The sequence below is a fragment of the Lobosporangium transversale genome, assembly GCF_002105155.1.
Source record: "Lobosporangium transversale strain NRRL 3116 chromosome Unknown BCR41scaffold_48, whole genome shotgun sequence".
NCBI lineage: Eukaryota > Fungi > Mortierellomycota > Mortierellomycetes > Mortierellales > Mortierellaceae > Lobosporangium > Lobosporangium transversale.
In genome coordinates, this window is record NW_019029026.1 from 147,833 (window position 1) to 171,434 (window position 23,602).

At 40.5% G+C, this 23,602-nt stretch overlaps 8 protein-coding genes across 8 annotated transcripts; 2 read left to right on the top strand and 6 right to left on the bottom strand.

The window, feature by feature from the left end:
* Positions 1-600: 600 nt before the first annotated feature.
* BCR41DRAFT_389410 (hypothetical protein) lies at positions 601-3,900 on the bottom strand. The gene is made up of 10 exons (XM_022028118.1): positions 3,237-3,900; positions 3,072-3,092; positions 2,565-2,839; positions 2,265-2,359; positions 1,836-2,069; positions 1,676-1,721; positions 1,545-1,555; positions 1,293-1,309; positions 1,134-1,137; positions 601-1,011 (listed from the first exon to the last, which is right to left on the bottom strand). Exons 1-10 carry the CDS (start codon positions 3,527-3,529, stop codon positions 616-618), a joined length of 1,392 nt encoding a protein of 463 aa, XP_021877295.1. The 5' UTR covers positions 3,530-3,900; the 3' UTR covers positions 601-615.
* Positions 3,901-4,426: 526 nt separating this feature from the next.
* BCR41DRAFT_173529 (hypothetical protein) lies at positions 4,427-4,726 on the bottom strand. Its single transcript, XM_022019714.1, has one exon. It carries the CDS (start codon positions 4,659-4,661, stop codon positions 4,461-4,463), a length of 201 nt encoding a protein of 66 aa, XP_021877296.1. The 5' UTR covers positions 4,662-4,726; the 3' UTR covers positions 4,427-4,460.
* Positions 4,727-5,788: 1,062 nt separating this feature from the next.
* BCR41DRAFT_425322 (A1 cistron-splicing factor) lies at positions 5,789-7,502 on the bottom strand (the record flags this gene model as incomplete). The annotated part of the gene is made up of 3 exons (XM_022030569.1): positions 7,098-7,502; positions 6,432-7,004; positions 5,789-6,291 (listed from the first exon to the last, which is right to left on the bottom strand). The coding sequence occupies exons 1-3, from the start codon at positions 7,483-7,485 to the stop codon at positions 5,792-5,794; spliced, it is 1,461 nt and encodes a 486-aa protein (XP_021877297.1). The 5' UTR covers positions 7,486-7,502.
* A 168-nt stretch (positions 7,503-7,670) lies between these two features.
* Positions 7,671-9,069, top strand: BCR41DRAFT_361423 (putative methyltransferase-domain-containing protein; the record flags this gene model as incomplete). The annotated part of the gene is made up of 1 exon (XM_022025528.1): positions 7,671-9,069. The coding sequence occupies exon 1, from the start codon at positions 7,699-7,701 to the stop codon at positions 9,064-9,066; it is 1,368 nt and encodes a 455-aa protein (XP_021877298.1). The 5' UTR covers positions 7,671-7,698.
* A 244-nt stretch (positions 9,070-9,313) lies between these two features.
* On the top strand, positions 9,314-11,220 carry BCR41DRAFT_361424 (hypothetical protein). Its single transcript, XM_022025529.1, has 4 exons — positions 9,314-9,648; positions 9,754-10,627; positions 10,716-10,837; positions 10,946-11,220. Exons 1-4 carry the CDS (start codon positions 9,333-9,335, stop codon positions 11,116-11,118), a joined length of 1,485 nt encoding a protein of 494 aa, XP_021877299.1. The 5' UTR covers positions 9,314-9,332; the 3' UTR covers positions 11,119-11,220.
* BCR41DRAFT_425325 (fungal-specific transcription factor domain-domain-containing protein) lies at positions 11,215-16,814 on the bottom strand. The gene is made up of 6 exons (XM_022030570.1): positions 16,555-16,814; positions 15,834-16,202; positions 15,609-15,725; positions 14,848-15,496; positions 13,929-14,696; positions 11,215-13,817 (listed from the first exon to the last, which is right to left on the bottom strand). Exons 1-6 carry the CDS (start codon positions 16,738-16,740, stop codon positions 11,269-11,271), a joined length of 4,638 nt encoding a protein of 1,545 aa, XP_021877300.1. The 5' UTR covers positions 16,741-16,814; the 3' UTR covers positions 11,215-11,268.
* Positions 16,815-19,507: 2,693 nt separating this feature from the next.
* Positions 19,508-20,619, bottom strand: BCR41DRAFT_374258 (hypothetical protein; the record flags this gene model as incomplete). Its single annotated transcript, XM_022026855.1, has 3 exons — positions 19,508-19,678; positions 20,249-20,402; positions 20,501-20,619. 3 exons carry the CDS (start codon positions 20,617-20,619, stop codon positions 19,508-19,510), a joined length of 444 nt encoding a protein of 147 aa, XP_021877301.1.
* A 1,803-nt stretch (positions 20,620-22,422) lies between these two features.
* On the bottom strand, positions 22,423-23,205 carry BCR41DRAFT_374259 (hypothetical protein; the record flags this gene model as incomplete). The annotated part of the gene is made up of 3 exons (XM_022026856.1): positions 22,423-22,509; positions 22,705-22,995; positions 23,083-23,205. The coding sequence occupies 3 exons, from the start codon at positions 23,203-23,205 to the stop codon at positions 22,423-22,425; spliced, it is 501 nt and encodes a 166-aa protein (XP_021877302.1).
* Between the last annotated feature and the right edge of the window lie 397 nt (positions 23,206-23,602).

Genomic DNA, 23,602 nt, shown 5'->3' on the forward strand with positions numbered 1-23,602 from the left:
GCAGATACACTTTGCCATCCAATTCGCACAATCAACTTGACAAAAGTGAAACCTGCAATTTAGTCAAAATCCTACAAAATCCTGCAAAAAAAGAAAGGCAAAAATTAGTGGGGTCTTCGCTGGGCACAAACCACCTAGTCTAATTAAATGTTATCCCTAAACATCCCAAATGGAAGAAATAAGAGATGTTGTTCTTTCGAATAAATCTGTAGAACAGTAGGCTTTATCTCAGCTAATCGTAGCAACAAGGCTACTCTACAACTTCAGTACACCGTTGCTTAAAACTCGTCTACAATGGATTTATCTCTTCCAATTTTTGAAATTAACATTAACAGGCACCACACAGATCTTTCCGCCTTGCATGACTTGAGTGGAATAAACATATATTTTATGCGGAAGTAAAGAAGAGTTTATCAAATGGTGTAAAATGACATGAATGACATGATGCGTTATGTTGTGTGCTATATACTATATTATGTACTCGTTACTATATTCGTTTCTTACACGTATTCTTTTTACTGTACAGTTTTGATCATGCTTAGGTTTTTTAGAAGCCCAAGCTTTTTTTTTTTTTTTTTTTTTTTTTTTTTTTTTTTGTTTGTTCATGATCCTTTGTTACAGGTGTTGTTTGAACTGACGGAGACAAAGCCCAGAGACCGAGCGCATCCGTTTTGACGGTGTTTGCGACCGTGCCTTGAATTCACCTCGATCCTCAACAAATGGGAGGAAAATGGCCTGGGGACGATAGGAGAGCATCTTATCTAGGATAGTCTCCTGAATCTTGCTGGGTAAAATGTTTAGGAACATATTCCGGATAAGTGTCTCAGTCCATTTGTGTCCACCACTAAGTCGCCCCATGTGCCGACTGCCCTGTACTGCGGCTTTACCACATACGGCTCGTTCTCGGTAATAGGCCTCAAACGTTGCTTGAATATCTTGTGGCGATGTCGACGGTATCTCATATAATAGGTTGGCAAGGCTCACAGCATCCAACATTGCCTGTGCTGCTCCCTATGATTATTCCAAAGAATGTGATAGCAAACAAGAATAAATATGATAAGCACAACCGAATCAAGTGCCAAAAGTCGTGTTCAGTTATGTTAATGCATATATTCAAACATAAAGTCATTTACCTGTCTGCAATTCAGACATACAATGTTAAATTGACAACATGGAGTTTAAAAAAGAGAATAGGAATAGTTAAACAGAGAGCTTCATGTGCATGTTACATTCACATATACAAATAGAGCTAAAAGCTACTGGTCAAATGTAGCGCACTGATCCCTACTTACCCAGCATGAGGAACAACCTATAGGATGAGCGCAACATAGCACAGGAGGAAGATGACAATAGTTGATTGATCAAGCACAAATGGGATGAAGAGTGTTAGAACACGTTTGGCTAAGATGTATCCCGTTGAGTCAATGTGATTACAAATGGGTTGGGAGCAACTTTTTTTTTCAGTGCATTAAAAATGCACATTTGCGTTGTTCCAAATGCACACGTGTCTCAGGGATGAAAAAACGTTTTTCTTCTGTTGTTACCTTGTGGCATGCTGTTTGAGGATGCAGATGCAAGATTAAAAAAAAGAGATTAAATAACTATCACATCAAAACAGACATGGATGTTTATTTGTTTATTTGATCGTGCTTCCAAGCTGCAATTACAAACTTACCATCACCCATTAGCACTGTTCGCTCATGATACCAGGTTTCAAAGAACTGATCACAGTTAAAATAAAGAAAAAGAAGGATGTTATTGCCAGGTCAAGACCCACGTTGTACGACCACAGCAAGATAAATGTATATCCAGGACAATGTAGGAGCTACTATTACCTTTTCTTCAAGAAGAACCTTTGATATTCTATCGGTTGGTGTCTTGTCAATCACATCTGCCAATGTGCCTCCATATGGGCATACGAAATCTCTACATTGGTTAATCATCTCCTTAACCTGCGATGGACCCCAGTCTGAGGAACGGATATTATGCTCTTGTCTGATCTGCGTTGTAGGGAGGTTATAGGTGACACGCCATGCCACTCTATTCTTAGTGAGAGGAATCAACCACCACTGTAGGTAAGAAAAAAAAAAAAAAAGAAAAAGAAAAAGAACGGATAAATTAGTATGCGGGTGAGCCATGCCATGTGTTTTCGTTTTGCTTCCGTTGAGTACAAAGCATGCAAGATTGCGCAATTCTAATCTGGTTCGTTCTGTTCTGTGCATTGTGTTTTCTTGTTAAGCGTGTAATTATTTTCATTCTCTTACCGAATAAGGCTTGTCTTTCCCAATGACTACCATCATATCACAGGTGTCTCTGGTCAAGTCGGGAAAATAGATGGGATCGATTGGATCTGTGATGCCTAGAACATGTGTATATATATGTTATTCATATGCCGTGTAGGTAATAGGCGTTAGCGAAGGATATATATTTAATTGCTTTTCCAAAGAAAAGAATAAAGAGAAAAAGAGCAATGGAAGCAGTGAGCCTGCAAAAAAAAAAAAAAAAAAAAAAAAAAGCAGCCTCAATCTCTCTTCTTTTTCATGTGTAAACGGACTTGGTCTTACCTACAAGGCAGTGATGATCGAAGGCTAATGGGGCCATATCCGATTTAGGAAGCAGGTTCTGAAACTGCAAGTCTCTGTAAAGAGACTGTCGCACGCAGGAATAGGCGCCATCTGCACCCACGAGGATATCCCCGACAAAGTAGCTGGAATCTGTACACCGCACCAGTACACGTTCTTGATTTTGCTCGATGTCACAGACGCGCTTCCCAGTGATGATCCTTTCTTTTGGGATTCTTGATAGGAGGAGTTTGTAGAGCGAAGGACGATCCATGATTCTGAATACGCACAAATAAAAATAAGCACACGAACACAAAGAATAAGACGTTCACTAGTTTAGACTATCGTCACCATAGCATATTCCGACACGCTGTAATTTGCTCTGACATGTAGTCGAAGCTTAAAAAGAACCCAACAGGGATTGAGACCATCCAAGAGGCATCGTTTTATTTCCCCCCTTTTCCTTCTCTCCCCTCACCCCTTGCTTCCATCAGCAAAGTGGCTATTTACCTGTTGTGATATCCATATCGACTATTAATTAGGGAAAGAAAAAAAAAAAAAAAAAAAAAAAAAAAAAAGATTGAATGTCCAACTCTATTTGCTTTTTTTTTTTCCTTTTCATAAAACTAATATGAAAGATAAAAATATACATTAATTAGGTGGATGCATATCTACCTCTTTGAATCGGAGTAAAGATCAATCGAGCCAATTTTTGTCATACTTTCTTTGAGAAAAGTCATGGAACTAATAGGCTTGGAGATGGCTTCAAGTTCTGGAAGCATTCCCAATTGTTCAAACAGGGGTTGGATTGATTGATTTAATGAGATGCTGCTACCCAATGGGATCAGCTCCCCTGCATGCTTTTCCAGGATGATGAATGGTATGCCAGCCTGTTCCAATAAAAGACCTAAGGTGAGACCACCAAGGCCAGCTCCTACAATCAAGACTCTGAGTTGTGATGAAGCCATGCTTATCTGATGTATCAGGTCAATCAGGTCGTCAGGATGCGAGAGAGCTTTTGCACAAGGATTTTTTTTGTTTGTGTCAAAAAAATTTTGTGTATGTGTATGTAAAGTAACCGAGTGAATGGTACAAAAGCAGTTGTGGTTGTTGTGTTCAAGACAAAAAGACAAGTGCAATTGGCCGTAATGATCTCCTTTCGAATTAAGGATAAATTACGTCTGAGAATATGAGAATTACACAAAAAAAAGCAAATAGAGCGAGAAATGAAGAATGAGGGAAAAAGAGTGAGCAGACGAGAGAAAGAAGCATAAAATAGTAAAAACGGAATTTTCAAAGAATAAAAAAGAAAAGAAAAGATCAAATCAACGGTTTTTATATGTTGCTGCATTGAGTCAAGTCGTTGGATCCCGCAATAGATTGTTTGCAAGATGGACCGAGGTCCTGTGTCTTCTTTTCGGGTATGGATATGGGCGCAGAGGGGGGATCAATACACGGACCCCAATCGGGTCTGGCAAAAAACACATTTAGGCATCAAACTATCAATGCGAACTATGCGCATGAGGGTAAGAGTATGAGAATGAACTCTTTTTTGTTGATGTTTATTGCTTTATGCAATTTCTTCAGCGCTCACGAAAGAGAGAATGGATAGGATAGTCTACCATTAGAGATGGACAGGTTGAAAAAAAAAAGAAAAAAAAACGAACGAATGGGTGACTAGCTCATTGGCTGGATGGCATTCGATTGATTTACACACGGATAGAAACTGAAAAAAAAAAAAAAAAAAAAAAAAAGTGCATATTAGCCCTATTGCTTCACGGAAGGCGGGGTTGTCGTCTTTTTAAAGTTTGGGTAACTGAATCCAATCCAAGTTGTTAAAAAAAAAAAAAAAAAAAAAAAATATGGGATGGTATACTTATGCAACCCGAGGTTATACGCTTAGACTATGCAAGATATACCATGGAAATGGTCAATAATAGTTAGAATACCGATGGATATATTTGTTACATTGTATATATCTATACATAACCAATTGTATATACCCTTGCTTCTGCAAACAAACAAATAAAAAAAGGTCGAGACTGTTGGGTGCTGTGATCCTGCGATACTTAAAATGCTGTGGGCGTACGATCGTGTCATATCAAACTCGATCTTCGATCTTTGCTCTTACCTACTTTTCACTTTTTTTTTTTTTTTTTTTTTTTCTCGCGCTATTCATTCGCTCTTTCACGCGTGTATTATGTATATTTGTGTTTGCACGAATGAGACGTCCGCCGCCCGGGGGCCCCGTTCAAACGGGGTAAACCATAAATGATTGAGCTTGATAATTGTTGACAACACTGATAGCAACAAAACAACCTCTCAATGGATGATATTATATAATTATATAAATATAACGATGGTAATAAAGACGAAGAGCTAGAGCAATAGGGAAAAAGGAAAAGGGAGAAAGGAGGAAAACACTGGTAGATTTGTTTATACGGTTCTATTTCCGCTGTTTACAATCTATTCATTCGGGGTACGTGAATGAAGGTTTATGAGCTGACGGATGGATATTCTTTCCAACGGCTGGCTAGATGAATGCTTTGCTTGTTGACTCTCGAAGTTACACATGGAATTACTGAAGGATATTTTTTTCTTGATTACACAAAAGGTACAAGGGGGGTAGTATATTTATACACCACAGACAGTTTGTAGTGGATACCTCTCAACTGATACAAACTAGTTCCTCTTGTATTTTATTTATTTTTTTGAGCTGTGCAATGTGCATTATTCATTACATATTTATATCAATACCCGAGGCAGATTCAAACAGCATCTTCACTCCAATTTTTGGCAGGAACATGGCACATCTCATGTAATATTGATTAAATAAAGGTTTTCAACTTCCCAATTGGCCAATGCTCATCTTCTATCGCTCAACATCTTTTCTTCGTCTCCCTAGCTGTGCTTCTACGGTCCATCTCCTTCTCTCTCACACACACTCAAAGGCATGATCTTATGCATTCAATCGCATATACCACTCTGGATAAATATCCCCGAATAGAAACGGGATATCCTGTCAGAACCGACCATGCGCCAGGGTGTTAATCTCAAACACCTCATACATGGATATAAAATATATTTCTCTCTTCCCAATCTTATCTCTTTCCATGCTTCTGCAGCTGTCCCAATCAGGAGAACCCTATTGTTTGGTCTATCTTCATCCTTTGGCATTGATGCATCGACCTTACCCGGCTCTTAGTTTAGTAATCAGAATATTTTCTTATTTATTCAACAATAACAGGTGCATATTCGCCTTCCTCTTTATAATCCTCATCCTCATCATCGTCATCATTCTCAATCTCTACCACTTTTTGGATCTTTTTAAAGTCCCCTGGGATCCGCCACTCAAAACTCTCTTGTACAGCTACCTGCAATGCACGCATAGGTTTGCGCAGCTCTAGACACTGTCCACGCCGTAAAACAGACTGGATATTACGCCCCATGGATTTAAGTGCCTGTTCCAGAAAGTTTGCAGTCATATCATCTTGATCAGGTGATGCGAAAAGTAAATCCATAAAGAAGCTAGAGGGTATGGAAGTCAACTGATGGTGAAGCGTTTGGATAAACTCGGAAAAGAAATGAGTGTAGTTTGATGAGGATATGGCTTCGATTGACTGACACACTAGGATAGTCATACTCTTCCATTGACGGAAAGCTCCCAGATGATAGCTTAGGAGCATGGTTACAAAGGCCACTTGATATTCACCGAGGTATGCAGATGTGTCTAATATCGGTGCGGTAATCCAGTAAACGAATAAAATAAAATGAGAAAGCGTAGTCAGCAAACTTTACTCTGTGCAATTATCAGATCTTCGCTGTATGCGCATATTAATAGCTACTAGAAACGAAAAAACCATCACATACCTAAATTATAAACAGTCGTGAAAAGGTGATTAAAGAGCCAGCTTTTATCAAGACTATAACGCGTCACTTCCTCACCAACAGCGCCTTTTCGGAATGATGACCGGAGATCAATAGGGGTAAATCTAACAAAAGGATTTCTCTTGTCTGTATTCGACATTGTAAATTTTGATTGGGAAATGTGAGCCTTTTCTTTCGTTACTTCTGCTGGAGACTCCGGATCAATGTTCATCTTCATTTCTGCGTCAGTATCGATTTTTCCCTTCTCCTCCTTCTCTTCTTCCTCTTCTTCTTCCTGGATCGTCTCCGTCGCCTGAGTCTGTTGAGCTTGTCGGTGAAAGTCCTCCGCTTCAGCCTTCGTCTTTTCTTCCTTTTGCTGGCGGTCAATAATTTTGGTTGCCCTCTCTAGTTCTTCATGTAACTGATCGTCATGTGAGTCCACAAACCCTTCACACTGAAAAATCCTGTTGATGGTTTGCTTTGAGATGTGATTCGAAAGCTTCACCCATGCTGGATAGGTCGATTCTGGAGGCAAAAGTGGGTATGGCCCGAGGAACGGATCAAATTCCTGGATACCTGTGATCATCGAGACAGACGCGCAAACTTTATTAATCCAAATATAAAGAATAGAGCTTTTTTTTTTTTTTTTTTTTTTTTCTATTTTCCTACCTGCTTTGTACCGTGCAATTTGATCTTTATCTTTCTCAAGCTCCATTTCCTCGTTGTACGCGCTCCATTTCATGATAACAACCTCGCCACTCTCAAAATAATGCCAAAAGCCTACTCTAACATTGCCTCCCGTAACTCCACCCTCTGTCACTTCAACCGTTTCCCTCTCTTTAGCATCTTCTCTTGCTTCTGCTTGTGTAGTTTGGGTATTGTGAAGCGAGTAATAAACAAAATGTGCACCAGGCGGAATGATCTTTATCCCTTTGAAGCGTGGCCCTGTATTCCAGCAATTGACGTCGATTCCAAATTCAAGTTGATTGTGTGGTGCATCCAAAACCAAAAGAATAGCACCAGCTTTAAACAATTTTTTAAGTGTTTCGTTGTCCATGCTATTTTTTTTTTTTTTTTTTTTTTTTCAATGTCAAAAAATGAAGCGTAGAATGAAAAAGTTTTGTCTATAAGCAAGTGTGGCACGGCACTTTATGCACACACGTGCCACAGGCTTTCAGCAGTCGCAGCCAAAACAAAAAAAAAATTACACTTTTATTTTTTTTGACTTCGCTTCTTTTCTAACATACACCGCTACGATCGCTGGATTACCATGTATTACTATATCCGCTTACTAAAGAACACGCCAGTAGAGGCTGTCATCCAGGAACCCTTCAAAATAGTCTTCACAATCACTACAGACCTGACGGAAAAATTTTACGACAAGCCATGCAAACTCAAATGCCAGGCTGTTATCAGAGCAGCTATTACACATCAAGACTCTGTCAGTGATGCAGAAAACCTCACGACTATTATCCCTCAAGGGCTCTCGCAAGGGAGCTCGCTTGACTATGATCCAAATATTGGATATTGCTCCGTTGACCTCCGCATAGCACCTTGTTTAACCGCCTATGATGAGTGTCAGCTCGTTCTCAGCCTTGATCCAACCGCCTTTAATACTCGTCAACTGGGAGCTAAATGCTTGGTTGAGCCACCAGAGTATGAGATCATACCTGCATGGTCACTACCTATCCGCTTGAGGCCAGCAGCATTGGATTTTTCAAGGAAGACCAAACATCGCCAAGGCAACAAGAAGAATCTTACCGACACACGTCAAGATCTGGTGGAACGTCACTTCCGCCTACCGCCACATTTCGCAAGTAAACATGGATCCGGTCGATCGCTCCTTGTTCGCGAGGATGCAACAGAAGGAATTATGGCGAGGCATATTTGGGACTCGGGCGTATTCATGGCTAAATACCTAATGCAGGAAGGGTCATGGCTGAGTCAATACATGAGCGAAACAAGAGAACACAGAAAGAAGGAAGAGGCACCTATAGAAACATCCCTATCTAATCTCTCAGTAACAGACATGACAAATACCTCTAGTGATTCAACAGCCGTTTCAATGCCAGTAGATATACCCTCTACGATATCAGCAGATGTAACAGCAGCATCACCTTCTTCCATTCCTAATTATAGCAAGAACGAGACCGAGGGTGAAACTAAATCTGAAGCCAAGACTAAGAACCGAGAAAGAGTCTGTCTCGAACTTGGAGCAGGAACAGGATTGGTAGGGATTGCAGTTGCTATCGCTTTCCCAGAACTGAATGTACTATCAACCGATTTGGATGAAGCGTTGACTCTGATGCAACAAAATGTGGATGCAAACGCAGCTTTATTACCTGATATGAATATAAAAGTCGGGTTTTTGGACTGGACGGAGAAAGATCGAGTGGTAAATCCAGTTGAAATTTTGCTTTTAGCCGATGTGGTCTACAATGATTTATCGCACGATTGGCTATTGCAGACAATCCTGGATTACAGCGATGAGGAAACTAAAGTATTACTAGGGTATAAATTCCGTCATGAAGCTGAACAAAAGTTCTTTGACCGAGCCAAAGCTTACTTTGATATTGTGAACGTGCACCAGCAAGACACCATGCAGCTCTTTGTGCTGACACGCAAAGTTAATATATAGAAAGGGAAAGAGCTAGCAGAAATAAAAAGACTGCTCCTCAAATGCAAATGTGATAATGCCAGGAAGCTGAACCATGTTTGACAGCCAGCCACAATTTGATCTATCCAAAAAAAAAAAAAAAAAAATTGTTAAGTATTCATTCAACTTCTTTTTGTTACTAATCGGCCTCGATCGCATAACAACATCAAACACATTTAGGACTCTAATAGGAAGTAAAAAAAAAAAAAAAAAAAAAAAAAAACGCCATGCCTGACTCACAACAACCAATGTCGAATCGCCAGCGCAAGATCATGGAGCGTCAGGCTGAGCGTAATAGAGAGATGGCTGCCTTAAAACAAGCCCAAACTAGAACACCTTTTCGTGAAGCAGAACTTCAGTTTCTTTCACGTCATCCGCCACCAGACTACTCCAAAGCTCTGAACTTTCGACAACCAGCTGAAATCTTGCTTCAAGATAATAAGATCAAGCGAGTGCTGCTTAAAAAGCAGATGGGCCAATATTCAAATTTGTTTGGCGTCAAGGAAGATCAAAGTATGGATGCAGATTCATTGGAATATGCATATCTTCACGATGATCATCCAGGTAATGTATATAGCTTAAGTTATTTTCTTTAAAAAAAAAATGGATAACGTTCATTATCTTAATTCATTAGGCATACTCTCAATCTTGAATTGGTGCTTTATGTAGGTCTAATCTACATACCAAATGTATTTACACCTTCAGCCCAAAGAAAACTCATCAAATCGTGCCTCAAGGAATATTCGAGACACCCCAATAAGAGCAATCTCGACACACATTATTTAGTGCCTAATAGTGGACTGTGGGACCTCCACGAGGATGTTTACACAGGAAAGCGATCCCTCAACGACCATTATGTATATGTTCAGCGTAAGGCAACCACAGATGAGCATGCTAGCGGCTATGGATCCGAGGATGACAATGTTGATAGTGCTGATAATAATGGGAGCAGAGCTGGAGTAGCAGATCAAAATGAAAACGAAAATAAAAATAGGAACAGAGACAGAAATGGCCAAGGAAGTGAATGTGAAGACCCTCAATCTGGCAACAAAAGTAACATTAACAACATCAACAATAGTAATGATCAAGTAGAGAAGCTCAATGATATTCAACATTTCAAGTCTAGAGGCAAAACTAAATCAAAACAATCTCAACCTTCTGTCCGAACATTGGTCCCTATCATCGATGGAACCCCCTCAGTTCCAGAAGACATGACAAAGGATGATCCAGAACCATCTGCACAAGTGCCTATATTGCCACCAGGCCAGCTCGTCCGAAAGATGCGCTGGGTTACTTTGGGCTATCAGTACCACTGGCCTTCTAAAACTTACCATTTTGATCAGAGTGCTCCCTTCCCATCTGAACTTTGTACTCTATCCAAAGCAGTGGTTGAAGCTATCGATGGGGTTAGCCCTTATCCATATAGCGCGACCGATTTTGTGGCAGAGGCTGGTGTGATCAATTACTATCAACTCAAAGACCGTTTAATGGGACATGTTGACCGTAGTGAGTTAAACAAGGATGCGCCTCTTGTGTCATTTAGGTAACATTAAACCGTTTGAACTTCTATCCTTTTTTTTTTTTTTTTTTTTTAAAAAAAAAAAAAAAGCTAACATGACTTTTGCGTTCAGTTTTGGGCACTCTTGTATATATCTGCTTGGTGGGCCTACACGTGAAAGGTTCCCTACACCAATTCTTCTCCAGAGTGGAGATATACTTGTAATGACTGGACCATGCCGATCTGCATTTCATGGTAATGTGTTATTAACTGTTAGATCAAGAAGGTATAAAGATGAGCTAATTACTTTTTCAAATAAGGGCCATATAACGACGTTTCTGATCCTTATTTCTTTTTTTAAAGGTGTACCCAGGATCATCGAAAACACCCTTCCACAATATCTCCAGTCTCGTATTGATGATCCGGACTGGGATATTTATGCTGAATATCTTGCGGAAGCACGTATCAATCTCAACATCCGCCAAGTATACCCACCTAAGCGATCAGAAGAGACATTTCCACCATCTATCTTATAATTTGAGCCTAACGAGTCTTTCAAATCCTCACTTGTTATTGTATTGTAAAATATATTACATAGTCAGATCAATATCTCTTGATGCAGAAACTATTACAAGTACAAATATTTATTACAAAATAAAACAAAATAAAACAAAAAATCTGTATTTTTACAGCAGAAGAATTCGATCTTCGGACTGGGATACAGGTGTGATATCATAGTACAAGTCTTTTGGAACAGCAGAAACAGGATGACGGTTCAATGAAATAGAGCTCGTTTCAACCCCATCCATCACACCGCTAGTGACCGAAAAGAGGCTATCATTGTTTGTAGGGGTTGCTGTAATCAGGTCAGATGTCGATGATGTTGAAGACCAACTACCAGAATAGTGGTTCATGCTTGCAGGAGTATTTTGTTGAAAGCTTGATGATGAAGGGCTAGTACTCGGGTATTCTAGCGGTGTGTCAGTTTTGGAGCCTCCAAGGCCATCCCAAGAGTTCAATCTATGGGAAAGAGCGTCCGTAGTCGGTGAAAGTACCATCTTCAACGGCGATTGAGGCAAAGGAGATGTTGGTATGGATGAACTGATGGATGGTGGTGATAATGGTTCAGGCTTGGTCGAGTACGACGCTGCCGCAGCAGGCCTTGTGATGGCCTGTGCACCTAATGGCCAGAGAACCGGGGACACAGAAGGCTGCTGTGACTTCTGACCAGAGGATGAAGAAGGGGACGAAAGAGGAAAGTCTGCCCGTGGATTAGGCTGTGACAGGCGTTGGTCGTTAGGGACGGTCCTGTTAATTTCTGGAAGAATATCCAGCGACGGTGCCATGAAGCCTCCCACGGGGACACCATAAAACGGTCGAACTCCTTGATGCACAACATCGAGAGACGGGTCCAAGGACTGCTGTTGCTGGAAAGATTGCATAGAAGTAGATCCGTGGGGCTGGCTGGGAACTTGTTCGTGTGGGAAGTGCTGTTGGAGAATACTTAAATAATTTCCTCCATCGAGAGCCAATACAGGCTGCAGGCGCATTGGATTCGAAGTGGGTACTAAATCTATACTCAAGGTAGCTTCTGTGGTGGGTGGCGTAGCTCTGGTAGTAGCGACACTGGTTGCATGAAAGTTAAATCCAGGATACGCGCTGCGTTGATCCTGTTGCAAAGAATGCAGATGAGCAAGAGGCGGTTGTTGTTGTTGCTGCTGGAAGGGTGACTGAGAGAAGCTATTGTCTGGTGGAAAGCCAAACTGCCGTTGGTTTGGATGCTGATGGTGCTGAGGTTGATGGTGCTGAGGTTGATGGTGTTGAGGTTGATGGTGCGCAGTTGGGCTCATGGGTGAAGTATTGAAGCCATGCACAGAGTGGCCTGACTGCAGCAAATCCGATGGGCCATTCACAGGGCTATTCAAGTGTAGTGATGGCTCGACCTTGTCGAAGTTATCGAGAGGTGTGTCCTGACTATAGGAGCCTCGATGGCGAATAAGCATATCAAACTCTGTGCCAAGCTCAATCCCAAGGTCACCGCTGCTGGAGCCATGAGCGCTGGGTTGATTTGACTCACCAAGCAGAGCAGAATAGTTGGCCAACCCAGAAGGGTTTGGGTTACTGAAAATCTCCATCAATGCAGTTGAGGATATTTGTGGGGGGTCCATGGATTCGTCGTAGCTCTCACTTGACCAGTTTGCTTCTTCATTTGAACGCTTCTGTGAGGTTTGCTTGCCAGTGTTATTGGACTGAGGATTCCCATTTTCATAAATAGGCATGGACATATCATCGGAGCCTGCATTTCTTATACTGTCTTCATCGTCCCCTGTATCAATATCTAATTCTGGTAATGGGACAAACGGATTGAGGATTTCAAGCCAACTCTCCGTTCCATTTCTGGACTCAACGCCATCCTTGATACGAATATTGTAATATCGAATCCAGATCCTCTGGTCATGGTACGCGAGTCTCATCTCCAGATGGTCCTGCCCTGTGGTACTACCCGCACGCCCTTCTGCCTCCTGCTGACCACTGCTCAAAACTAAATCTGCCTCTGGAGGACTTCTGGGAAGGCGATAATAATATGAGCCACGCTTATGAGCCATCATTTGCTTGATGCTGCGCATGAGCCTCTCACGAGGAAGCCCAGACGCGATTTGCTCCTTGCTCAAGAGATCAAGCCTACAACCACCAGACATGGTAAATTGGTCTAATTCCTTGACTGCCTTTCTAAATCCTCTGGTTTTCCTCAGCTGAGCTTTTGCCTGTTGTCCGCTAACGTGAGCTATCAAGCTAGGCCTACTACTATTGATTGCCATAGTCACGTTTAAAGTGTGTACTCTCTCTGCAAAATGAAGCGCAGACTCGACCTCGTTGTGGCATACTAGCCATTCCGGCGTTGTCCGAAGGAGATGTTCGATCAGGAACGTAATTGCTTCAGCTGCCTTAGTACAGGTATTAAGGAATGGCGGCAATGAACGCGTGGCCGCATTGAAGCCATCATCAGCTTGGGGTGTAACGCTAGATAGATTGGTTGAGAACGAGGACCTTAATGGCGTACTCGAGCTTCGAGATCGAGGACTTCGAGAAGAACTTGTGCTCGATCGGACCTTTATGTTTTTTCCAGACGTCTGTATGGCGTAGTCGCGCTTGGATTGGCTTTGTGAGTCGGCCAGAACCAAGAAGGGATGGTGAAGGAGAATCAACACCTCATTAAATATGATCTGCAGCATTGCTATGGTTTGATATCATGTAATAGTGATGAGTGATTATGTCAAAGCTTTGTATAAGACTACCAATTAAATGCATATAAAACCCCATCGAGACTGCTTAACGCGCTTCTTACCTCCAAGGCCATTCACGCGCACCTTGAAGGGGCAAGGGTCGTCCTGACGTGTCAAGGCATGATCGAATCGCAGGTGCTGAGGAAGCTCCATTTGCCATTGAGCAAGCTCAACATCCAAGATTCTTCGTGCTGAATCTGCTCGCCAAACCCAAGCCGGTTGCGAAGACGACGGACCTGGAGCCTTACTTGCTCTGATCTGCGAGTAAGGTGGCTGTCCAAAAGTTCCATTGGCCGAGTGGCCTTGATGAGGCGACATAATGTTTGTTACAGGTGAAATATTTGCGCTTGAGCTACGATACAAGTTTGAGCCTTCACAGTAGCTCTCTGAGGAGTTTTTGGATGCTTGACCACAACGACGGATCTTCTTGACGATTTTCCAGAGCTTAGCTTGCTCAATCAAAAAGCCAATACGTTGTGTTTCGTTTTCAGCATCGATTTCTCCAACGTCGTCGCCTGATTCGATGGAAGGAAGCGTCGGAAGGCCGATCGTAATATAATCCTCAGGGAATCTCTCTGGCGAACTTGAATTAAGACTATAAGAAGCGTCTACCACATAACAGACCCAAAAAATGTTACGGCGCAGTTGGATGACAGAACGACATAATATCCAAGGTTCAGGATCCCGATGAAGGCCAAGCGCGAGTGCCATGGCACATGCCTGCTCTCGATACAAGTTTTGAATGCCAGGAATAGCCGGACATTTCATGAGGAGTAACAACCCCTGTAAAGTCGATACTCGTGGCTGGTCCAAGACGTAGGTAGTCAATGCTGGGACGAAAGCAATATAAGACAAAATAATCAGCTTATCACGATCTTTTCATTTATATATATAAAAATAGAAATATGTACTTATTAAAAAAAAAAAAAAAAAAAAAAAGGTGGAGGGGGGTTTTGATACATCCATATAAGATATACTTACCACGACACGTATCAAAGAACAACTGAAAATTATAGAAATCTAACTTCCCAGACTTTGGATCCCTGAGAAGCCTGTGTGGGGTGTTTTCTTTGATAGCGTTCGAGCGATATGCTGCGCCTAGCGCCATAATGGCGTTCAGCAAGAAAACAGCACTCACACGGCCCGTGATCCTATGAGGTAGCGAACCATCATTCCCACCAAGATCAGCATATGCCTGAGAGCTATCAGCAGCCAAATGTGTGTCTTCAGCCTCGGGAAGAGCGGAGGCGAGGGCATTTAAGATGGTGGCTTTAGTGAGAATGGGAAAATAAGTGTAGAGTGGGCTTTGAATCATCCACTCAATAAGGTCCAACATTTGCTCAGTTGGGGGTAAAGTCAAAAGAGCCTCTGGGACTTGCGGCTCGGGAATCAGCCAAGGGATAGGAAAACGCATTTCTTCTGCCCATGATGTTGCCTTTGTACCGGCCACTGGACCAAGGTACTCTGTACAATCATATATGGAGAGCTCAAACATAGTTTTGTTTAAAACAGATAGTGGGACGCGCGTCGGAAATGGCGTGGCTTTTGGCGCAGGGCATATAAAACTCCCAGTCTCTGACAGCGTCGCCTGCAACGCAGCGTTTGCCCCAGTAGCGGTTGCTGTGAGTGTCTGGATTGGATGCATAGAAGATATTGGCTATATTATTAGTAAACTAAGTAGCTAAAGATTACAAAAGATTATATGAAGAAGGAATAGCAATAGTGATGGCTAATCGCCTTACTTTTGGATACGCATGGGCGGTTGTTGGGATCTGTCGGACTTGCCTTGTGGCCTGCAGAAGTGGCATCAGCTGTCGTACCCAGGTTACAGATGCACGAGGCCCAAGCTTTTCTGCGATCTAGAACATAAAAGCATTAGAGACATAAAAATATAAATTAGTACGAGAACCATGCTAGCAGAACTTGCTTCAAACTCCTTTCACTCCAAAAAAAAAGTCTTAGCATACCTCTTCTGGACGATAACCGACTTCAGTAAGGCCTATAGAGTTCTCTTGCTGTACTTTAATCTGCTCCACAAGCCAGCGCACTTCGTCCAGCCTGGTTTCATCGATGCCAGCGATATCAAAGAACTGTTCAATACGGCGAAGTCGGTTCATTTGCAGAGATTGGACATTGCGTAGACATGAGTCTAGGATTTCGGTCTCTGTCAGATGACGGTCCCTCTTACCTGAGGCCAAGCCTCGGAGACCAGGGCCTCCAATGGCATCAACCGACACTGTGGAGAGAGGTACACCTGCAGGGAATGCAGTCCTTACACATGTAGCTTTATATTTTATGCAAGAGGAGCAAGTCGGTTCTAATCGATCGCACTTAATCTAAAGTGGAAAGAAAGTCGCAACGGTTTAGAATCAAGAGAAGAAGTGTGACTGTCAACTAAAAAAAAAAAAAGGACGCGCGTAAGGCACGCGTTGCATGGACCAAATTTTAGAAGGGAGGGGGCGCAGACATAGATGCTGTGTACGCTTGGATGTGAGACTACGTAAATGTGTATATAACACTTCTTTACAGACAATCAAGGTCTAATTCAATAGAACGATCTAAATTGTTGTGCAGATGAAACTGGAACCAACGCCACGTTGCTGTGCTCAGCCTCACGTGGCTACGCTCTGATTTCCATAATTCTTTGGGGAGACCCTATGAAGCAATAGAGCACACACAAGGACTTACTCGACGTTGACGACACCGATCACAAGGTGGCGTTGTTTTTTGCTTTTTAGATCCACTATTATTGTTGAGGACGCTGGGATCGGATGCAGTAGAAGTAACATTCATAGTAGGATCTTGATACGATCCAGATGTGCCTGGATGAGGGATGTGTTGAAAATGAAATGAAGTCTGTGGCGGCACAGCCATTGTTGAAGGTGGTATGGAAATATTATTGTTGTTGTAAACAACCCCAATGATCAGAATGAACTGTTTGTCTCCAGAAAAAAAAAAAAAAAAAAAAAAAAAAAGAGAAAGAGAGAAAGAGGTATATGGTGAAAACTGAGTTGATCGTACGTATAGAGCCCTAGCAAATAGAAGAGAAAAGATCATTTGGAGTTTAGAAATAGGAATAGCTGATGACCTAGACGGTCGTAAACAAGAAAGAGTGTGTAGGAAGAGAGAAATGACTGCCAATTAGACAGGCGATAATGGCCATTACTGCCACTACGAAGTATCCCATCTGATTGAGAAAATGAAGTAAGAGCTAATGCAAAGCTCAAGCCACGGGCCAAATAAAGTGCCAATTGATGAGACGCAAGGGGAGTGAAGATTACCAGGTACAGATAAGATTAGCAAGGCTGAGCTGTAATATTCATGACCTGAAAATGCGAGGAACGAATGGTTATGATAATGCAAGTGTATGGAGTAAGAGAGAGATGTATGTGTTTGAGTAAAGTTGAATGCTAATAGAAGTAAAAGTTGGGATGAGAAAGAGGAAAAGAAAGGGAAAGAGAAAGAGAGAATGAGTTTGACAAGGGAATGAAATGGGGTTTTGCTGACAAATGGATGTGAGTTCGAGTAATGAATGGAAGAATGAAAATAAAAAATGCTAGAGCAGACAAATAAAATAAAATGATAAAGTAATGATAAAGTAGGAGATCATTGGCAAGGACAAGGACAAAATTGAAAGAAAGAAAGAAAAAGCAGCCAAAAGAACAAGATCAGGATCAAGAAAAAGAAGGAAAGGGGAAAAGAGGAGAAAGTGAAAGGTGAAAGAGAAAGAGGATACATATTTGTTCTGAGATGAAAAGGTATTGAATAATTCAAATTAAATTGAATTGAATCATGTTAGACTGAACAATTGCAGTGAGCAATGGACAGGACAATTATCCGTCCACTATCTCATTCTTCCTCTCAACTCATAGCCATCGATTCACAGGAACTGATAGGTCTACTGTCCCATATCCGTGATATAAAAAAGAAGTGTATCAAATGTGGCCATCCCACATGAGGACAATGGATGGGTGTGTAGGTGTGTGTGTGTGTGTGCGTGTGTGTGTGGGTATTTGTTTTGTAAACTACTTTGTTTGGTCTCCATTTCACTCAATCGCCCTGAGAGTGTTTGTTCGATTGAACAAATTGTTTATGATAAAAAGTATATGTACAATAACGGTGCATTGACTTAAACTAAGGTTATCCGAGTGATTGAATTGAATAGAATTGAGTAGTATCACATTTGTATATATAAATATATATTATAAAAAGCACTCTCCATAAACTCAAATCAAAACAAGAATGCAGCACACATTTTCGTGGATTCTATTCAAATAGGGGACTGAATTGAATCTTACAATCTTACAGTAACACATTCCTTTTTTTTTTTTTTTTTTTTTTTTTAAAACCCCTTCTCCTTGGTTCAAAGAGACGCGTTGAATATAATTAACCGAATAGGACCAATCTGAAATTGGTCGACAGACAGCCATCAAAAAAAGAAAAAAAAAATACAAGGGATATGTACATTTGCTAGTATATACCCTTCATATTAAATCATGAGTGCACCCTCATTTATACATTCATTCATCAACTCCCACATACTTTCTCATATAACAGCAATCACCCATGCCTCACACCGGCAATAAGGTGGTGAAAGAGAACGAAAGCAAAATAAACGTGACATGGCAAGAGCTTCCTTAAGAACATCACTAAATCTCATGCAAACATTCATATATGATGTAAAATTGTCCCAGACACGGACAAACAAAGCCGCGCATGCAATGATACTTCAGGCCATTGCTGCGTAGTCATCAATGAAAAGATTGATTTTCTCCTTTTTCCCTTCACTCATTGTGAGCCAATAATAAACAAATAAATAAAAACGTCAAATGAGCCTGTCCGTGTGCATGGAGGGTGAAATATTGGTGATATGAGTGGCAACAAATTGAAAATGTTATGAAAGCGATGCTTTCTTTTACTTCAAAAAAAAAGAGAAAAAAAAAAAAAGCTTGGTACCTTTTTCTTTCTTTTTCGCTGTAGTCGTGTAAGAGACGGGGTTTGTGGTTGTGGAAGTGGTTAGAGAGTAGGTCAGAGAAAATATTGTAATAGAAACAGGATACAAAAGAAGTGTCTACTATAAGAATGAGGATAGTATGATTCAACAGTCAAATGCCTATTAAAATTGGTGAAGGATGAAGGTAGTAAAATGGCGAGGATATAGCTGATGTAGATGACAATAACAATGATGAAAATAACGGTCTTATGGTTATTCCAAGCTGGTTTTTAAAGAATTATAGCAGGAGAGGGCTGTAGTAGATATCAAAAAGGACGAAAAGGAACAAGTAAGATTAAGCAACGGCAAAAGGGAGAAAAAAAAGGATTAAGGTCAAATGTTTTTAAATACCTGACTAAGAGAGCTAGCCCATCGACTCTGACGATTTAGCAATTAAATATTATGTATGGGCTGTACTTAGGTGCTATTACTTGTTTCTGCGTGAATATATGCTACATGTGTGATTGATCGAACGTAGATCAGTTAGTCCGGAAGGGAAAAGGATGGTGGAGAAGTAGAAAAATAATAAATAAATAAAAAATAAAAATAAAAAATAAAAAAAAAGCAGATAAGCTAGTAAACAAGCAACAGCATCCACATTAGATTAGTGTCTCTTGTATCAACTGCTCAGCTTGGCCAATCTGTCCCTCATCGACTTTGCTTAGATGATTTAGAAATTGGATTCCATAGCAGATCGCCACTACCCTCATCGAGCCTTGATGTCTTAAACATGATGGAACATGTCCATGCCAAAGAAAAAATAGTAAATACAAAGACATGAGTGGTGCTACTGCAAAATTTATGGCAACAATCAGGTTTCTGTGACAAATAAAAAAAAATCCTTGTGTTCCCAACATTATGAAATTAAAGGTGCGAGCAGATGGGGAATTAATAGCCAAAAAAGGATAAAACCATGGAGGGAAGTGGCCGGAGCTGTGTCGTCTAGTTTACTTTTAAGGCAATAAATGGCAAGCAATAAGTATACAGTATATAAACACCCGATTAACTGCACCGTGCTTTCTTAGGTGCGACAGTCATACTGATGACTTGCACATTCTAGCTCCTTTGCTTCCTTGACAAAAGCCAGCGCCTGGGGGGTTTTTTTTGTGGGCTGAACATATTTTCCATCTTCTCTTTCTCATTCCTCCTAAATAATAAAAATGGATTGATGCTTTCTTCGGTGGATTTCTCAAAGAAGCTCTCCCCTGGTAGGTCGCCTAAATGATGACAGCATCCCATACAAATGTTCCTTGATCTATGCTGAGTGAGTATTAATAGCAGAGCGAGCTTTATCGTGACCGAGTGTCAGAAGAATCCTGTACGCCCATCTATTTTAGCATTTAGTCTCGTCCTGTTCTGTTTGCAATAAGTTCATCTGCATTGTTTTACCATCTGGCCGATTATTCTTGTAGGATACACTCTTGTGACTTCACCCCTTTTACTTTCTTTGTCTCCTTTTACTGCTCGTTGGATTGGCTCCAGTCCGCCATCACAAATGGTATCTTGAGCATCAAATGCATTATTTTGTGGTTTTGCATACTCTCTATTTTTATTTTCAAGAAGCAAAACAAAAAAATAGAAATGGTTATTTCGATGGGAAATTTTGTGAGGTTTGATAGGCGCTCTACCAGAGCTGACCACCTAAAGGTCTGAAGGCTTTTGCACTCTTGTACCTTGGCAGTAAGGAAACAAAAACAAAACAAAAACAAAAGCAAAAAGCTAGACCAAGCTTTAGGATTAAAGATATTTCTGTCGTTCATTATAAAATAATGCACAGAAGTCTATTCCCAAGCCAATGACTATACGCTTCTGTTCGGCTCAATTTCTATGATTTCGCGTCATATTGACGCCTAACATCAAATATGCTCATTCGTAGACTACAGTAGGCATTTATAACATTTATAACATTTATAATTTTTCAAAAAAAATAATAATAATAATAATAATAATAATAATAATAATAAAGGCATATACATATATTTGATCACCATGTCATTTGTATACCTTTGTATTTGTTCATGAGGAATACAGAACCGTTGTAATGAAAGAAAACAAAGAAAAAGCTCTCAAAAGTGGCAGTGCAAAATGACCAAAACAATGATAATCCTGGAACGCAGCTTTTCCAACTTTAAAACTATCACAGTATTTTTGAATATCATGATTATTATATTTAAACAGCACGCAGGACTCTGGCCTTCTTGGCTTCCCCGACTCTTAGAAACTGGTTACGAGAGGTCGAATGAAGCAATGATTTGCAAGTTAGAAGCGAGAGTGTAACTCCAAACATTGAGGAGGGCCCGAGATATATTCTAAACTCGTACATTCCTATCCTTAGTAATAGCATTGAGCTCAAGAATCTTCAAGAAGGAAGTATCAAGCTTTTTTTTCCTTACCTCACGCCTGCATACATGAGCAAAAGGACATTATCAAAGAGCCCCCGGAAGATGCATCCTTATTTTCGACTCCATGGTTGCTAAAACATGAGAGACAGCGCATGAGTATTTTTTAAGGAAAACAGAAAGGCTTCCTGTTTGTCAATTTGGCAGTGATATTAAACTTCATCCACTGATATCTCTGATGAAGTATTGGCGTTGCAATGAAGACGCATTACAATGAAAAGTATTCAACCTTTATATGCTATGTCTAATGTAGACTTTGAAATAGATCCAATTGCTCATTATAATTGGCTCTGAACCTATCAGTATCCATAATTACGAAGGCCCTTCTAGGTTGGTCATTACAGGTTTTCCTTCATGATATTACACGTAATGAATAGCTTTTGGTTGAATTCAAATCTAAGAAATTCACGTTTGATCGGTTCGAAATCGTACTTGGCTTGAAGAAGCTGCACTACGCGCGTGCCAATGGCCTAGTTGATCCCATGCTTTTTTTATGCCAAAGGATAGTCTTTCTGCATTTGTGGATGGTGTTGAGGTCAACAAAAGAATGAGTGGGACAAACAAGTGACAGTAGACATGAGTAAGAGGAAGAGGAACATCAGAGGAGGAGCGTTCATTGACGCATTCAAGCACAGGCGCAAAATAAACACCAGTGATTAATTATTTTTCCCTTGGGTCATTAGTGTGATTGATTGACATGCATTCAATGAGAGCGTTTTGCACTGCCACACGTACTTAATTTTAAAGTTTGTCCATTCTCAGTTTTGAATTGACCAATATATTAATCACTGGTCAATGATTACAACATTTCCTACCCTGTCTAAATGAAAAACTGTCAGGTCTCATTGCGCGTGGGTAGGAGAAAAAAGAGCTCGGATGCATTCTTTTCTGTATCAGAATAAACATGTTGCACCATGTGTATTTACTACACTGCGACTACTGGAAGAGGATCGTTGCCATTTTGGTCCGAAATAAACCAACCATTTTTTTAACACATGGAATTGTCTACAGCTCGTACTTCATTCGTACCCATCTTTTTCCTTACGAATGCGGATCCATTTCCGACGCATGATTGGATTGGAGTCTTTTTTTTTTTTTTTTTTTTTTTTTGAGGACTAGGCTCTTTTAAAAAGCTGATCCGTCGAGGAGGTGAGGTGTATATTGCTAATCCAAGTGCTTTGACAGATTCTCTGCCCATTTTTTCTTTTCCTTGCGGCATACATATTCAACAAGCATCGACCACATATAATTCTGTTGAATATGTACAATATGTACATGTACAGTTATCATTTCTTTACATCAATCTATGCTCCATTTTATATACTGTTTTGTGAATATTTTTTCAGTTAGTTGGTCTATTTAGTTCTAAAACTATAGAATGCTCAACTTGGCTTGTATAACCCTTGAATATACATTGTTACCATAACCCCCTCTTTACGACTTTACTATTTCATCAACACGAAGTACCACAGTTTTTTCGAATCTGAGAAAAAGGATGCAATTGATCTGGGCTATGCTGGTATGCTTGCAAAAATGAAGTTCAGCACCATGGATTGATATTATGTTCCGAGGGATCAATATACAACATTTCATATCTATTGATGAACGCCACCCTTGGCATCTACCATCCATCATGATATAGACGTGTGTTGTTGTAATGTCTACACTGACTGTTTCTTTTTGATTCTCAGAAGCTGTTTGAAGGCGTTTTTTTACCAAACGCGTGCGCAACCCTTCCTATTGCCTTTTTTTTTTTTTTTTTTTTTTTTTTCTTTTTTTCAATAAGGTATGAAGGAGAAGGAGAACTGATGAAATCATTCTAACCACGCGGGACATCGAACACAATCTACGTCTATCAACCGTAGCGAAACAACACTGACAGCAAACTTGCTCAATCTTGCCTTGAAACAACTGTATAAATGTGTTGACAGTAAATTCCACGCTCATCTTTGATTATTAGTGAGAGCACGTTCAAGAGATCAAAAGAAGTTAGAGAAAAGTTTCACAAGATAAATCTTATCAACACTAACAAAAAAGTAGTCGTTAATTTTCGATACTCCTGGGGTAAATGCAAACATATTCTCAGACCTTTATAAGAAGCAGGGATGTAATTAGAAGTTGTTAGTGCACAACAAACATTAGAAAAAGTCTCCGGCAACCTGGAGAATGCTTAAAAATAAATAAGACAAGGCAAAGAAAGAAAGGGGAAACTAACCAGGAACTCTTTTTTTTATCAAGATGTATATAATACACATAATGCAAAATACTCGGCGATTGGTATTCAAGCTATCTTTTTTTTCTTTGTCATCAAGCACTGGTTTGCAACGCAGAGAAACAGACCAGA